This window comes from Cervus canadensis, chromosome 17 (genome assembly GCF_019320065.1).
Source record: "Cervus canadensis isolate Bull #8, Minnesota chromosome 17, ASM1932006v1, whole genome shotgun sequence".
Taxonomy (NCBI): domain Eukaryota; kingdom Metazoa; phylum Chordata; class Mammalia; order Artiodactyla; family Cervidae; genus Cervus; species Cervus canadensis.
Window position 1 is genome coordinate 8,048,756 of NC_057402.1, and position 18,255 is coordinate 8,067,010.

Below are 18,255 nucleotides of genomic sequence, written 5' to 3' on the forward strand. Positions count from 1 at the left end.
TCAATGTGTCTCTTGCACAGTAATAAACCTCGTGTCCTCGGTGGTCATGGAGCTCAGCTGCAGGGAGGACGGGCTCTTGGACATGTCTCTGGAGATGGAGGTGCGGCTCTTGAGGGATGGGCTGTATTCCATGCTACCATCATACCATATGTTCCCCATCGACTCTAGCCCCTTCCCTGGAGGCTGGCAGATCCAGTTCCAAGCATAACCACTGGTTGAGATGGATAATCCGTAGACAGCACAGGTGAGGGTGAGGGTCTGCCGTGGAGTCACCATTTCAGAGCCCCACATCTCCAGTTTTACCTGGGACAGGACACCTGTAGACAACGAGAATCAGACCCTGTCAGTCACCTGCAGCCACAACCATCCCCACAGACCAATGTCTGCACCTGAGACCCTCGCCTTGGGGAGCTGCCACCAGGCAGAGGAGAAGGCTCCACAGCCTCGTCTTCTAGACCACAGCTCTGCCTTCTCTGAGGCCTCAGCCCTGTGTGAGCAGGGAGCTGTGAGCTCCCACAGCCGAGGGGTGGAATTTAGTCTAGAGAAGGGAGGAAATTTTGCATGTGAGGGAGCCCTGTCCTTATAAGAGAAGAAAGGCTGAATTAGGTCCCACTCATCCAACTGGGCATTTGAACTCTCTCAGCCTGTCACTCCCAGCTAGAACACTTGATCTCTGTGGAACACTGGGATCAGGTCATGGGATGGTGCCAACTTTTGGATCATTAGAATAAATTACACAAGATGTGTGAACAACAGTAACACAAGAAGAGTAGGTTACTGAATTTTAAATCTTGAATCATTCAAGTAGTTGTTTTAAATAATTTTAATTCTCTCCAGAGACATTTTAAAATTGAAATAAATAGAGTAAATGTATCTATTGTTTTTGTTCAGTTGCTGTCATGTCCAAATTTTTGCAACCCATAGACTGCAGCAAGCCAAGTTTGCCTGTCCTTCACTATCTCCTGGAGCTTTCTCAAAATCATATTCTTTGAGTCAGTGATCCCATCCAACCATCTCATCCTCTGTCATCCCCTTCTCCACCTGCCTTCAATATTTCCCAGCATCAGGGTCTTTTCCAGTGAGTCACCTCTTCACATCAGGAGGCCACAATATTGGAGCTTCAGCTTCAGCATCAGTCCTGAATGTTCAGGGTTGATTTCTTTAGGATTGACTGGTTTGATCTCCTTGCAGTCCAAGGGACTCTCAGGGGTCTTCTCCAGTACAACTTCCTTCTTTATGGTCCAACTCTCACATCCATAAATGGCTACTGGAAAAACCATAGCTTTGACTATACCTGCCATTGTCAGCCAAGTAATATCTCTGTTCTTTAATACGTTGTCTAGTTCTGTCATAGCTTTTCTTCCAAGGAGCAAGCCCCTTTTAATTTCATGGCTGCAGTCACCATCTGCAGTGATTTTGGAGCCCAAGAAAATAAATTCTGTCACTGATGCCACTGTTTCCCCATTTATTTGCCATGAAGTGATGGAACTGGATGTCATGATCTTAGATTTCTTAATGTTGAGTTTTAAGCCAGTTTTTTCACTCTCCTCTTTCAAACTTCATTAACAGACTCTTTACTTCCTCTTTGCTTTCTGCCATAAGGGTGGTATCATCTGCATACCTGAGGTTATTGATATTTCTCCTGGCAATCTTGATTCTAGCTTATGCTTCATCCAGCCTGGCATTTCCCTTGATATACACTTCATATAAATGAATTAAGCAGGGTAACAATATACAGCCTTGATGTACTCCTTTCCAAAATTTGAACCAGTCCATTGATCCATGTAAGATTCTAACTATTACTTCTTGATCTGCATACAGGTTTCTCAGGAGACAGGTAAAGTGATCTGGTATTCCCATCTCTTTAAGAATTTTCCAGAGTTTGTTGTGATCCACACCGTCAAAGGCTTTGACATACATTTAATGAATCCTTAAATGTATGTTATTTTAAAATGTGTGTTCAAATACATATGTGTGTGTGTTGCATTCTATACTTTCTGTGTCTTATCAAGTTACAACTAGGCTTATCCTACATCACATAGCTTCTGTTTCACTGATCCATATCTATCTCTCCATCAATGTCACTTCGTTTTGTGTGTTTTTAATAAACCTTCCAGGTGGTGCAGTGGCAAAGAGTCTGCCTGCCAATGTAGAAGACACAGGAGACTCAGGTTTGAACCCTGGGCCAGGAAGATCCCCTTGAATGATAAATGGCAACCCACTCCAGTATTCTTGCCTGGAAAATTCCTTGGACAGAAGAGCCTGGCTGGCGACAGTTCATGGGGTCCCAAAGAGTCAGACACGACTGAGAGACTGAACATGTAGTTTCATTGAGTTCTCATGGCTGTGTTCCATGTGATCATTTTCATTAGTTTTCTGTGATTATGGTTTTCATTCTGGAGGACATGGGACTGCAGTTCTTGCTGCTTCTGTCTGCCCTCTGATGGATGAAGATAAGAGGCTTGTGCAAGTTTCCTGCCTCACTGGGAAAGATTCTGATGCTGGGAAAGATAAGACTGGAGGAGAATAAGATGAGAGAGGATGAGATGACTGGGTGGCATCACTGACTCAATGGACCTGAGTTTGAGCAAATTCTAGAAGATGGTGAAGGACAGGGAAGCCCAATGTGCTGCAGTCCATGTGGTTGCAGAGAGTTAGACATGACTTAGTGACTGAACAATAACAATAATAATTAACTTCTTTCAACTTCTGTAAAAACATCAATCATATCTGAATATAACAAATGCAATATCAGGTGTGGATTTCTGAAGGTTTCTGTAAAGAGTTTTACACAGAAACTTCATCTTCATCTCAGCCATCACTGCAGGTCACAGGCACATAGCTGGTCAAAGGATTTAGACCTCCCCATCCTGTGTCACTGATGGAGACAGAAATCAGGTTAGAGCCCCGCTGAAGACCAGAGTCTCTGTGAATTTGAGTGTGGGATGGATTATGTCTCACTAATGTGAGCTTCATGGCCATGCTTTCCCTCCTCTGTTCTCTGTTGTCTATATTCATGACCAGCGTTGAGTTTGAATGACAACTGGCCATTTGCAACAAGAGATCAAGGGCAGTGGAGCCCATCCCAGGACAGTGCTGAGATGTTCTGTCTCTTCTCTGTTCAGGGAAGTGCACAGAGGCTGAGCTCACCTCCAGAGAGCCTTGGACTGGTGCTTAGATCCCATGACTCCAAAAATATGAGAGACCTACACCCTGTCCAGGTGAGAGAAGAAGGAAAACTGGGAGACAGGAGCCGTAAGAAACCTAAGATTACCTATGAGTGGAAAAGGGCAAGGTGTATGTTCACTGTGGTGACATCTGGAGGATATGAGCGTATTATAAAACACTTAAACAGGGATAATTGTGCATCCAGTTTTACCTCTCTAATGTGTCACATAATATGTTTTGTTTCTACTCTTAATTAAACCAGACATATCCACATAATGTCCCTCATGACTCTTTTGAACCCCTTCAATTTTTCCAGAAAAGGTGAAAGCACAGTCTATTTCACCAGACCCTTAGAAATTCTGCAATAAAGCTTAAAGATATAGTTAACTGTAACTAGCTTGTTTACCGTTGGCCCTTTCTTTCAAGACCTCCACTTGCAACCCTGTACCCTAGACCACTGAATCCAGTAGGACAGGAAGAAGTTTATGGTGATATGTGGAAGAACTGAAAGTTACACCTGTGGGTACCCCCATCTTATTCCCCAAATTTAGAATACCATCTGTCATTTTGTTCATCAATATCTTATAGTTTTATGAGTACAGGCCTTCTGTCTCCTTAGATATGTTTATTCCTGTGCATTTTATTACTTTTTACAACTGTAAATGGTATTGTTCCCTTAGTTTCTCTTTCTGATCTTTCATTATTAGTGTATAGGAATGCAAGGAATTTCTGAGCATTAATTTTATATCCTACGACTTTACTGAATTTATCATTGAGCTTCAAGTTGTCTTCTGGTAACTTCTTTATGATTTTTTTTTAATTATCATGTTATCAGCAAATAATTATGGTTTTTCTCCTTTTTCAAATTGACTTCCCTTTTATTTCTTTTTCTTCTGATGGCCATGGCTATGACTTCCAAAATTATGTTAAATAAGAGTAGTGAGTGCACATCTTTGTCTTTTTCTTGATCTTAGAAAACACTTTCAGTGTTTCACCATAAAGAATGATGTTTGCTGAGGATTTATCATATATGGCCTTTATTATATTGAGATAGGTTCCCTCTGTGCCCACTCTCTCAAGAGCATTTATCATAAGTGGGTGTTGAATTTTGTCAAAAGCTTTTTCTGCATCCATTATGATGACCATATGGTTTTTATTCCTTAAATTGTTAGTATAGTGTACCATAGTGTTTAATTTGCACATACTGAAGAATCCTGGCATCCCAGGGATAAATTCCAATTGATCAAAATGTTGATCCTTTTAATGTGTTGCTGGATTCTGTTTGCTAGAATTTTCTTGAGGATTTTTTGCATGATTGTTCATCAATGATATGAGTCAGAAATTTCTATTTTGTAATATCTTTGCCTTCCTGTGATATCAGGGTGATGAGATCCTTCTAGAATGACTTTGCGAGCATTTCTCACTCTGAATTTCTCTTTAGAAAACAGTTTGAGAAGGACAGGTATCAGCTCTTCTCTAAATGTTTGATAGCGTCACCCATGAAGCTGTCTAGTTCTGGACTTTTTGTTGTTGTTGTTGGAAGATGTTAATCACAAGTTCAAGTCCATTACTTGTGACTGGTCTGTCCATATTTCCTATTTCTTCCTAGTTCAGTTTTTGAAGATTATCCCTTTCTAAAAATTTCTTCCAGGTTGTCCATGATTAGCTGAGCACATGGGCATGTGTGGCTAAGGAATAAGAGGTGAAATCTCTCTTCATGGCTGTGTGAACTGGGCAATTACACCTCCATTGATGGCTTGATAAATTCAGCACCTGTAAAACGCCCCAAAGGACAAGTGCTCATGTAGATGGAGTGGGTCTGAGTTTAGAAGCTGTGGGCTTAGTGGGCACAGACACTGGAGGTTGAGTCAGATCAGAGTCTGAGCTCCCTCCATAGCTCTCACAACAGGTCCAGGTACATGATTACTACAGTCCACGGACCTGAGCTCAGAAGACCTGTGTTGGTGGTCTGGTGAAAACCATGCATTGGAGTCACCAGGTCCAATTGCCTCCATGTTGTCTATGTTGTTTAGTCACTAAGTTGTGTCAAACTCTTGTAACCCCGTGGACCATAACCCACCAGGCTTCTCTGTCAATGGAATTTCCCAAGCAACAGTACTGGAGTAGGTTGCCATTTCCTTCTTCTGGACCCAGGGATTGAACCCAGGATTTTTGCTTGGCAGGCAGATTCCTTCCCATTGAGCCACGTGAGAAGCCCTAATTGCTAGCATACTCAGAGTTAGGTCGGTACTAACAGGAGAGCAGAACCAACAGCAGGTAAAGGGCCCTTTCTTAAGTCACTTTAGTTCATAGCAGTCTACATCCCATTGAGGCACATTTTGGGTGGACTATCCTGGGCCCTGACCCTCAGTGCCTGTTTTACTATTTTGTTTCTACATATGCACACCATGCATGTGATGTAGATGTTGGTTTACCTGCATGTTACAGATGTGAAGCTAACCTGCAGCCTGGACTTGTAGGTGATGTGCTGGAGAGCACACATCAGGGCACAGTGAGCCCTTTTGTCCAGATCTCAGCTTCTCACACTGGACCTGGCCGCCCTGCAGGGGATCCTGGACAGAGGTGGACATACTTACTGAGGCTGAAGACCTATTCCTGGAAGGAGACCTCCCAGGCCCCCTTGAATTATGAAGGAGACACCTGGAGCTCTGGACCTGGACCTTTGTCAGCACTGACATCTTTGCTACTGCCATGGTAACTGTAGCTTTGTATTATACTCTGAATTCAGGGAATTTGATTCTTCGGCTGTTTCTCAAGATCTCTCTGCCCCTTTGGGGTCTTTCATGTTTCAAATAGACTAAAACTTTTGTTCTAGTTCCGTGAAAAATACCATTGGCAAACTGACAGGTATTGCATTGAATCTGTGGGTTGCTTTGGGTGGTAAGTCATTTTCAAAATATTTCAGTTCAGTTCACTTCAGTCATTCAGATATGTCCAACTCTATAAGATCTTATGGGTTGCATCACGTCAGGCTTTCCTGTCCATTACCAACTCTTGGACCTTGCTCAAGTTGGTGATGCCATCCAACCATCAGTTTCAGCATCAACCCTTCCAATGAAAAGTCAGGACTCATTTCCATTGGATAAGAGAATGGCAAACCACTTCAGTATTCTTGCCTTGAGAACCCCATGAACAGTATGAGAAGGCAAAATGATAGTATACTGAAAGAGGAACTCCCCAGGTCAGAAGGTGCCCAATATGCTACTGGAGATCAGAGGAGAAATAACTCCAGAAAGAATGAAGAGATGGAGCCAATGCAAAAACAATGCCCCCAGTTGTGGATGTGACTGGTGATAGAAGCAAGGTCCAATGCTGTAAAGAGCAATATTGCATAGGAACCTGGAATGTTAAGTCCATGACTCAAGGCAAATTGGAAGTGGTCAAACAGGAGATGGCAAGAGTGAATGTCGACATTCTAGGAATCAGCGAACTAAAATGGACCGGAATGGGTGAATTTAACTCAGATGACCATTATATCTACTACTGTGGGCAGGAATCCCTTAGAAGAAATGGAGTAGCCATCATGGTCAACAAGAGAGTCTGAAATGCAGTACTTGAATGCAATCTCAAAAACTACAGAATGATCACTGTTTGTTTCAAAGGCAAACCATTCAATACCATGGTAATCCAAGCCTATGCCACAACCAGTAATACTGAAGAAGCTGAAGTTGAATGGTTCTATGAAGACCCACAGGACCTTTTAGAACTAACACCCCAAAAAGATGTCCTTTTCATTACAGGGAACTGGAATGCAAAGGTAGGAAGTCAAGAAACACCTGGAGTAACAGGCAAATTTGGTCTTGGAGTATGGAATGAAGCAGGGCAAATGTTAATAGAGTTTTGCCAAGAGAACGCACTGGTCATAGCAAACACACTTTTCCAACAACACAAGAGAAGACCGTATACATGGACATCACCAGATAGTCAACACTGAAATCAGATTGATTATATTCTTTGCAGCCAAAGATGGAGAAGCTCTATACAGTGAGGAAAAACAAGACGGGGAGCTGACTGTGTCTCAGATCATGAACTCCTTATTGCCAAATTCAGACTTAAACTGAAGAAAGTAGGGAAAACCACTAGACCATTCAGGTATGACCTAAATCAAATCCCTTATGATTATACAGTGGAAGTGAGAAATAGACTTAAGGGACTAGATCTGATAGACAGAGAGCCTGATGAACTATGGACAGAGGTTCGTGACATTGTACAGGAGACAGGCATCAAGACCATCCCCATGGAAAAGAAATGCAAAAAGGCCAAATGGTTGTCTGAGGAGGACTTACAAATAGCTGTGTAAAGAAGAGAGTGAAAAGCAAAGGAGAAAAGGAAAGATATTCCCATTTGAATGCAGAGTTCCAAAGAATAGTCAGGAGAGATCAGAAAGCCTTCCTCAGCGATCAGTGCAAAGAAATAGAGGAAAACAACAGAATGGGAAAGACTAGAGATCTCTTCAATAAAATTAGAGATATCAAGGGAAAATTTCAGGCAAAATGGGTTTGATAAAGGATAGAAATGGTATGGACCTAACAGAAGCAGAAGATATTAAGAAGAGGTGGCAAGAATACACAGAAGAACTGTACAAAAAAGATTTTCACAACCCAGATAATCACAATGGTGTGATGACTCACCTAGAGCCAGATATCCTGGAATGTGAAGTCAAGTGGGCCTTAGAAAGCATCACTACGAACAAAGCTAGTGGATGTGATAGAATTCCAGTTGAGCTATTTCAAATCCTGAAAGATGACTGTTAAAGTGCTGCACTCAATATGCCAGCAAATTTGGAAAACTCAGCAGTGGCCACAGGACTGGAAAAGGTCAGTTTTCATTCCAATCCCTAAGAAAGGCAATCCCAAAGAATGCTCAAACTACCGCACAATTGCACTCATGTCACACGCTAGTAAAGTAATGCTCAAATTTCTCAAAGCCAGGCTTTAGCAATATGTGAACCGAAAACTTCCAGATGTTCAAGCTGGTTTTAGAAAAGGCAGAGGAACCAGAGATCAAATTGCCAATATCTGCTGGATATTCAAAAAAGCAAGAGAGTTCCAGAAAAACATCTATTTCTGCTTTATTGACTATGCCAAAGCCTTCGACTGTGTGGATCACAATAAACTATGGAAAATTCTGAAAGAGATGGGAATACCAGACCACCTGACCTGCCTCTTGAGAAACCTGTATGCAGGTCAGGAAGCAACAGTTAGAACTGGACATGGAACAGCAGACAGGTTCAAAATAGGAAAAGGAGTATGTCAAAGCTGTATATTGTCACCCTGCTTATTTAACTTATATGCAGAGTACATAATGAGAAACGCTGGGCTAGAAGAAGCACAAGCTGGAGTCAAGATTGCCAGGAGAAATATCAATAACCTCAGATATGCAGATGACACCACCCTTATGGCAGAGAGTGAAGAGGAACTAAAAAGCCTCTTGATGAAAGTGAAAGAGGAGAGTGAAAAAGTTGGCTTAAAGCTTAACATTCAGAAAACTAAGATCCTGGCATCTGGTTCCATCTCCTCATGGGAAATAGATGGGGAGACAGTGGAAACAGTGTCAGACTTCAATTTTTTGGGCTCCAAAATCACTGTGGATGGTGACTGCAGCCATGAAATTAGAAGATGCTTACTCCTTGGAAGGAAAGTTATGACCAACCTAGAGAGCATATTAAAAAGCAGAGACATTACTTTGCCAACAAAGGTCCATCTGGTCAAGGCTATGGTTTTTCCAGTGGTCATGTATGGATGTGAGATTTGGACTGTGAAGAAACCTGAGCACTGAAAAATTGATGCTTTTGAACTGTGGTGTTGGAGAAGACTCTTGAGAGCCCCTTGGACTGCAAGGAGATTCAACCAGTCCATCCTAAAGGAGATCAGTCCTGGTGTTCATTGGAAGGACTGATGCTGAAGCTGAAACTCCAGTACTTTGGCTACCTTATGCGAAGACTTGACTTATTGGAAAAGACCCTCATGCTGGGAGGGATTGGGGGCAGGAGGAGAAGAGGGCAACAGAGGATGAGATGGCTGGATGGCATCACCGACTTGATGGGCATGAGTTTGAGTAAACTCCGGGAGCTGGTGATGGACAGGGAGGCCTGGCGTGCTGTGATTCATGGGGTCACAAAGAGTCGGACACGACTGAGCGACTGAACTGAACTGAACTGAACTTCCTTTAAGATTGACAGGTTTGATCTCCTTGCAGTCCAAGGGGTTCTCAAGAGTCTTCTCCCATACCACAGTTCAAAAGCATCAGTTCTTCAGCGCTCACCTTTCTTTACAGTCCAACTCTCACATCCATCTGTGACTACTGGAAAGTGTCACCATCTGAAGTGATGTTGGAGCCCAAGAAACTAAAGTCTGTAACTGTTTCCATTGTTTTCCCGTCTATTGGCCATGAAGTGATGGGACCGGATGCCACGATCTTAGTTTTCTGAATATTGAGTTTTAAGCCATCTTTTTCACTCTCCTCTTTCACTTTCAAGAGGCTCTTTAGTTCTTCTTCACTTTCTGCCATAAGGATGATGTTATCTGCATATCTGGAGTTACTGATATTTCTCTCAGCAATCTTGATTCCAGCTTGGCCTTCCTCCAGCCCGGCATTTTGCTTGATGTACCCTGTCTATAAGTTAAATAAACAGGGTGACAATATATGGAGCCTTGATGTACTTCTTTCCTGATTTGGAACCAGTCTGTTTTTCCATGTCCAGTTCTAACTGTTGCTTCTTGACCTGCATACAAATTTCTCAGGAGGCAAGTGAGGTGGTCTGGTATTCCCATTTCTTTCAGAATTTTCCACAGTTTGTTGTTATCCACACTGTCAAAGGCTTCCACATAGTCAATAAAGCAGATGTAGATGTTTTTCTGGAACTCTCTTGCTTTTCCTAAGATCCAGTGAATGTTGGCAATTTAATATCTGGCTCCTTTGCCTTTTTAAATCAAGCTTGAACATCTGGAAGTTCACAGATCATGTGCTGTTGAAGCCTGGCTTGGAGCACTTTGAGCATTACTTTGCTTGTGTGTGAGATGAGTGCAGTTGTGCAGTAGTTTCAGCATTCTTTGGCATTGCCTTTCTTCGGGATCGGAATGAAAACTGACCTTTTCCAGTCTTGTGACCACTGCTGAGTTTTCCAAATTTGCTGGCATACTTAGTGCTGCACTTTAAGAGCACCATCTTTTAGGATCTGAAGCAGCTCAACTGGAATCCCATCACCTCCACTATCTTTGTTCATAGTGATGCTTCCTAAGGCCCACATGACTTCGCATTTCAGGATGTATGGCTCCAGGTGAGTGATCACACCGTCATGGTTACCTGCATCATTGAGATCTTTTTGTATAGTTCTTCTGTGTCCTTCCCACCTCGTCTTAATATCTTTTGCTTCTGTTAGGTCCATACCATTTCTGTCTTTTATTGTGCTCACTTTGTATGAAATGTTCCCTTGGTATCTCTAATTTTTTTTTTACGAGATCTCTAGTCTTTCCCATTCTATTGCTTTCCTCTACTTCTTTTCATTAATCACTGAGGAAAGCTTTCTTATCTCTCCTTGATATTCTTTGGAACTCTGAATTCAGATGCCTATTTCTTCCCTTTTCTCCTTTGCCTTTAGCTTCTCTTCTTTTCTCAGCTATTTATAAGGCCTCCTCAGACAACCATTTTGCATTTCTTCTTCTTGGGGATGGTCTTGATCACTGCCTCCTCTACAGTGTCATGAAACTCTGTCCATAGTTCTTCAGACAATTTGTCTGTCATAGAATTCCTTGAATCTATTTGCCACTTCCACTGTATAATTGTAAGGGATTTGATTTAGGTCATACTTGAGTGGTCTAGTGGTTTTCCCTACTTTCTTCAATTTAAGTCTGAATTTTGCAGTAAGGTGTTCATGATCTGAGCCACACTAAGCTCCCAGTCTTGTTTTGGGGGAGTATATAGAGCTTCTCCATCTTTGGCTACAAAGAATATAATCAATCTGATTTCGGTATTGACCATCTGGTGATCTTCATGTGTAGAGTCTTCTCTTGTGTTGTTGGAAGAGGGTGTTTGCTATGACCACTGTGTTCTGTTGGCCAAACTCTGTAAGCCTTTGCTCTACTTCGTTTTGTACTTCAAGGTCAAATTTTCCTGTTATTCCAGGTATCTCTTGACTTCTACTTTTGCATTCCAGTCCCCTAAGATGAAAAGGACATATTTTTTGAGTGTTAGTTCTAATAGGTCTTGTAAATCCTCATAGAACCATTCAACTTCGGCTTCTTCAGCATTACTGGTTAGGGCATAGACTTGGATTGTTGTGATATAGAATGGTTTACCTTGGAAATGAACTCAGATCATGCTGTCATTTTTGAGATTGCAGCCAAGTACTGCATTTTGGACTCTTTTGTTGACTATGAGGGCTACTCCATTTCTTCTAAGGGATACTTGCCGACAGTAGTAGATATCATGGTCATCTGAGTTAAATTTGCCACTTCCAGTCCATTTTAGTTCACTGATTCTAAAAATGTTGATGATCACTCTTGTCAACTCCTGTTTGGCCACTTCTAATATACCTTGATTCATGGACCTAACATTCCAGGTTTCTATTCAATATTGTTCTTTGCAGCATCGGACTTTACTTCCTTTACCAGTCACATCCAAAACTGGTCATTGTTTTTGCTTTGGCTCCATCTCTTCATTCTTTCTGGAGTTATTCCTCTACTCTTCTCCAGTAGCATACTGGGCACCTAGCGCCCTGAGGAGTCCATCCGTCGGTGTCATATGCGTCTCCTTCTCATACTGTGCATGCGGTTTTCAAGGCAAGAATGCTGACGGCATTTGCCACTCCCTTCTCCAGCGGGCCACGTTTTCTCAGTGCTCTCCACCACGTCCCGTTGGTCTTCGGCGGCCCTACAGGGCTTGACTCATAGTTTCATTGAGTTAGCTAGGCTGTGGTCCATGAGATCAGTTTGACTAGTTTTCTGTGACTGTGGTTTTGTTCTGTCTGCCCTCTGAAGGATAAGGGTAAGAGGTTTATGGAGAGACTGGATGTGGGGGAAACTTGGTATTGTTCTGATGGGTGGGGCCATGCTCAATAAATCTTTAATCCAATTTTCTGTTGATGGGTGGAGCTGTATATCTCTCTGTTGTTGGCCTGAGACCAAACTATGGTGGAGGTGATGAAGATGATGGCAGCCTCCTCCAAAGGGCCCTGTGTGGGCACGGCTGCACTCAGTGCCCCAGACCTTGCAGCAGGCCACCACAGACCCACGCCTCTGCCAGAGACTCTTGGACTCTCACAGGCAAGTCTGGGTCAGCCTCTTGTGGGGTCACTGCTCCTCTCTCCTGGTGTGTAATAAAACTAGCAATAGAACCAGACTAACTCCCACCACATACACTTTAAGATGACGCGATTAGTCAGAAGGGTCTTAAGAAGGAGAAGCTTGTCCCTGAGCAAGATACATTGTTGTTATATAATCACTGGTACAGAGCTTGAGGAAAAACATATCCTTTGCCAGATGAGCTTTGTTGTTGTTGTGTAATTATTAGTTCTGGGATTAAAGAGAAAAAAAAACCAAACATTTGTCCTTTTCTCCGCCTCATGAGCCTCAGACCACTTTTTCCTTTTTGGGGACCCCGGACTTCTTATCAACCTACTCAAGATCTAACTCTTTCAATTGTCATTGCTGATTTTCTGGGCTCTGAAATCACTGCAGATGGTGACTGCAGCCATGAAATTAAAAGATGCTTACTCCTTGGAAGGAAAGTTGTGACCAACCTAGAACATATTAAAAAGCAGAAATATTACTTTGTCAACTAAAGGTCTCTCTAGTCAAGGCTATGGTTTTTCCAGTAGTCATGTATGGATGTGAGAGTTGGACTATAAAGAAAGCTGAGTGCAGAAGAATTGATGCTTTTGAACTGTGTTGTTGGAGAAGGCTCTTGAGAGTCCCTTGAACTGCAAGGAGATCCAAAAAGTCCATCCTAAAGGAGATCAGTCTTGGGTGTTCACTGGAAGGACTGATGTTGAAGCTGAAACTCCTGTACTTTGGCCACCTGATTCAAAGAGCTGACTCATTTGAAAAGATCCTTATGCTGGGAAAGATTGAGGGCAGGAGGAGAAGGGTACGACAGAGGATGAGATGGTTGGATGGCATCACTGACTCAATGGACATGAGTTTGGGTGGACTCCGGGAGTTGGTGATGGACAGGGAGGCCTGGTGTGCCTCAGTTCATGGGGTTGCAAAGAGTCGGACATGACTGAGCAACTGAACTGAACTGAACAGAACTGATACTTCCAAAGCTATGTTGAATAATAGTGGCCGGTGAGGACATGGTTATCCTGTTTCTGATCTTAAAGGAAATGTTTTCAGTTTCTCATCATTGAAAATTATGTTTGCTGTGGGTTTATCACATGTGGCCATTAAAATGTTGAAGGAGACACTCAGGTCAGAAGCGCGGGACAGGATGATTTTTTTTTTTTTTTTTTTTGAGGAAAATTAACAAGTGTTGTCATGGTTTGGAAGAAATTGGAAATTGTCTAGACTGCTGGTGGAATAAAAAATAGTTCAGGCTCTGTGGAAAAGAGTTTTTCAGTTACTCAAAAAGTAAAAACAGAATCACTCTGTTTCAAAATTCTGCTGCAAAGAAGATGTGCAAGATCATTAAAAAGAGATGTTCAAACAAAAATTTACAATTGCCCAGAGTAGTCCTATTCACAGTAGCCAAATAGATGACAGACACTAAAGTAGTTCTACTGATGAATGGATAAGCAATGTGATATGTTCATAAAGGGAACAGAGAACTGACACATACTATAGCAAGGATAACCTTAAAAGTTATGTTAATTGAAAGAGGCAGAACAAAAGGACACAGAGCATATCTTTCTAATTACATGAAATATCCCAAAGAAGCAAATATGCAGAGAGAGAAAGAAGACGGATGGGTTCCTGAGTCGTTGGGGAGGGAGAAGCTGGAAGTGACCACATGGACAATAGGAAGTTCCTTTTCAAGAAGAAAGGACTTTACAGCTGAATAATGGTGGCAGTAACAGAAGAGTGTGAGTATATTAAGGGATAGTGGATTGCATAGTTCAAAATTGTGAATAAAATTTTATATGCATGTCACAATTACATTAAATGATTGAATTTAATTCTTATTCTACATTGCCCACTGTGAACTGAGAGAAGCCAGGGGGTGACAAACAAAGAAAACACAGGACTTTCTGTGCAGAATTTTGCTGTGAAGGAACAAGAAACACTCCTAGATTGTTGGCTCTTCCTCAGTGCCTGCTCCTTGGGCGACCCTGTGCTCGTGGTCCTGAGCGCCCCCTGGTGGACCCTGAGCTCCCCTACAGCCCCTCCTGTCCCCCTGCAGGAGGTTTTGGTCTGGGCTCACACTGACTTCCACTCACTGTGTCTCTTGCACAGTAATACACGGCCGTGTCCTCGGTGGTCACAGAGCTCAGTTGCAGGGAGAACTGGTTCTTGGACGTGTCCCTGGAGATGGAGGTGCGGCTCTTGATGGAGGGGCTGTAGTAAGTGTTACCATCATAGTTTATGCAACCCATCCACACTAGCCCCTTCCCTGGGGCCTGGCGGATCCAGTTCCAACCATAACCACTGGTGATGGAGTAACCAGAGTCGGCGCAGGTGAGGGAGAGGGTCTGTGAGGGCTTCACCAGGCTGGGTCCCGACTCCTGCAGCTGCACCTGGGACAGGACCCCTGGGGACAAGGAGAATCAGTCCCTATAAGTCACCTGCAGTCACAACCATCCCCACAGACCTCTGTCTGACACCTGAGACCCTCTGCTTGTAGGGCTGTCAGCAGGCAGAGGAGAAGAACCCCCAGCCTCATCTTCTTCTAGCGCACAGCTCTGCCTTCCCTGCGACCTCAGCCCTGTGTGAGGAGAGAGCTGTGAGCTTCCACAGACGAGGGGTGGATTTTACCCTGGAGCTTGAAGATGAATTTGCATGTGGGTGAGCCCTGTCTTCATAAGTGGAGAGAAGCCGAGGTCAGTCTCCCGGTGATCTTTCCTGGTTGTGTGCACAGTGCACTTCTCTCGAACCCACGTGGTAAAGGTCTGGGATGGGAGAGCACTTCGTTAGTGAAGTTGATCGTGATCAAAGGATGGGCCCAACTTTCTGAGAATAAGAACCGTTGCTATACTAGATGTGTAGATCCCATTGCTTTATTTTCATGGATAATTCAGAGCTATTATAATAAATTAATATTTGAACTGGTTGACTGAACAACAACAGCAATTCAAGGGACAGGTGTTCCTAGAAACAGGACTAGATTGGACTCTTCAGATTAATAGGGTGTGTAGATCTTTCTGAGAGTGGGTCTGATTGGACTCTTCAGATTAATAGGGTGTGCAGATCTTTCTGAGAGTGGGTCTGATTGGACTCTTCAGATTAATAGGGTGTGCAGATCTTTCTGAGAGTAGGTCTGAAGTTCAAAAGAAAACCCATTTATGCCATAACACGTTTATAAGTTGTATAGTTTATATACAAGTTTATAAACTTCTCTTATTAAATGTTGTTGTTGTTCATTTGCTAAGTTGCTTCCAACTCTTTGCGACTGCTAGATGCCTCTGTCCATGGGATTTCCCATGCAAGAAGAGTTTAGTGGGTTGCCATTTCCTTCTCCAGGGGATCTTCCAGGCCTAGGGATCGAACCTACATCTCCTGCATTAGCAGACGGATTCTTTACCACTGAGCCACCAGGGAAGCTGTCTTATTAGATACTAGCCAACTAAAAACTTATGTGGTAACCTAAATTTATAAACAAGATGTCATGCTTCCTTGGTGGTCCAGTGCCTACCAATGCAGGGTACATGGGTTCGATCCCTGGCCTGGGAAGATTTCACAAGCCACAGAGCAGCTAAGCCCCTGTGCCACAACTACAGAGACCATGCACCGTACAGCCTCTGCTCCTCAACCATAGAAGCCATTGCAATGAGAAGCTCCTGCTCCCATAGCTAGAGAAAGCCATGCACAGCAACGAAGACCCAGCATGGCCAAAAATAAGCACATTTTAAAAATAAGATAAAAGCAAGATGGTATGAACAAGTATTTCTGTGCAGCTGGCACTCTGATAGTTGGGGAAAAACAGACATGCCTGAATCCAGGAGGGAAAGTGTCAAATTCAAATACAAGAAATTTCCCTGGAATGATGGTGGATGACGCTCCCAGGGGTGGCAGCTCTCCAGTGGAGAATCCACAGCTTCTGAAAGAGATCTTTATATCTTCTGCTGATCCTTCTCAGAAATTAGTTCCCTGGTTTTCCTGGTGATCCGCAATATTTTCTGAGGATATGGAGCACCTCCAAGCTGGTTCTGTGTCCACTCTGCGGTGGGCACACTCGGTTCACTAGGAGGGAGGTGTCTGTCTGGGCTCACATGGGCTTCCCCTCACTGTGTGCAGCTCAGTAACACATGCCTATGTCCTCAGATATCACGGAGGTGATCTGCACGGAAAGCTGGTTCTCTGATGTGTCTCTGGAGATGGAGAGGCATTTTGGGAAAGACAGGATGTACACAGCACTAATCCCAGAAACAAAGCGCCTTATACTCCACAGACCTCTCCTTGGGGAATGGTGGATCCTGCCCCAACAGTCAGCACTGTGTGTGATGCAGAACCAGAGACAGGGCTGGTGAAGAGGGAGTCTTCAATAGTCCTGGGCCCGACTCCTGCACCAGCATCTGGGACAGACACGTGGGAAGGAGAAACAATAGGACACTCACTTCACAGATGTCACCCCATGGCTCCACCTTCTTCAGAGCCAGGAGATACTCCAAACTGAGAGACGCCCGGAAGAAGGGGAATGACCAGAAGGATTTCATGTTGTTTTGGGGAAACCTGTGACTTTCAGAAAATTATGGCAGCGAAGATAAGAACTCTGACTCTGAAGATGACCAGGACCACTTGACAATACTTTAGTCAGGCTTCCTGAAATGCTTTTCTTAACTATGTCTTGACTGTGGATTTCTGTGTCCAGTTTTGCCTGGCTTTACTATGAAACCTGCTTAATCAAGTTAGTGAGAATTTTTACCCTTGAACTTTGATCACAGTCAATATTTGACCCATTTTATTAAACCTGTTATCTCCCAGGTAAAATATGATCACACTGTCCTGCCTTTATCAAGAATCCTCTAGAGACTTGCAAGAATCCTCCTGAACTTGAAGGCTCCTCATAGTCCTTTTTCATCCAGTCAACCTCACCACCGTTTTGGGCATAAATCTCCATTTTACCATCTGTATTTGGAGCTGAACTGAGCTTCCAAGGATGCCTCAAATACCAAAAGTGAGATTCACATTTTTTAAAAATAAATAGTACTTATATTTGAAGTGTGATTATCAAGCTCACATCTCCAGGAGTATAATTCATACCTGAACGATCTTATCTATCATAGACATTTTATACTTAAGTCACCTCAGAGCATTTGATGCTTAATGACATGAGTCTGTACTTTAGACTACACATGAGCAACTTTAAGCAAGGAAACTGTCAAACGTTGGGACAAAACGTGAAAACTATGGCCCTAAATTGTACAGAAAAGAGACTCACTTACATGACGGGGGTGGGAAAACACAGAAGAGTCTTGACTGAGCTCAGTGGGATTGCATGTGTGCCTGGTGTCAAGCACTGAGGCCTTGTAAATGGCCCTGGATGACTGTGAAGGAAACAGCACTTTTCGTTGGTGATGCAGGTAAATTTTACGAAGTATGTGAATGTACAAATATGTAATTCATGATTAATGAGGTCAATGCATGTGCAGTATTGGGCTTTCTGTCATCAGAATCTATTACACTGAAAACTGATGGACTCAGTCTCTTTGTGCCCTTTGACAGAAAGCTGGAGAGGTGGCTCTTCCTTATATATCTAAAAAAGGAATAAATTACTCAATATTACAATCACCTGGGTGTTCTGAGGACAATAACCAGTGTCAAGAACGTCAGACTAACTTGATAATTATGTGTTGCTAGAGTGTCTTCAATAATTTAAAAAAAAACAAACAAGCAACAGCAGTTCCTGACTATAACTAATATTTTCTGAAAGCAATATAGACCACAGCAATCAAAGGCTAGAATAGAGGGTCTC

The 18,255-nt window shown here is 43.0% G+C and overlaps 1 gene segment (V, D, J or C); it reads right to left on the bottom strand.

Moving 5' to 3' along the window:
• LOC122454893 lies at nucleotides 1–15,006 on the bottom strand. The segment is given in 3 exon segments: nucleotides 1–317; nucleotides 14,548–14,874; nucleotides 14,955–15,006. Coding segments are annotated over 3 exon segments (696 nt in total).
• Between the last annotated feature and the right edge of the window lie 3,249 nt (nucleotides 15,007–18,255).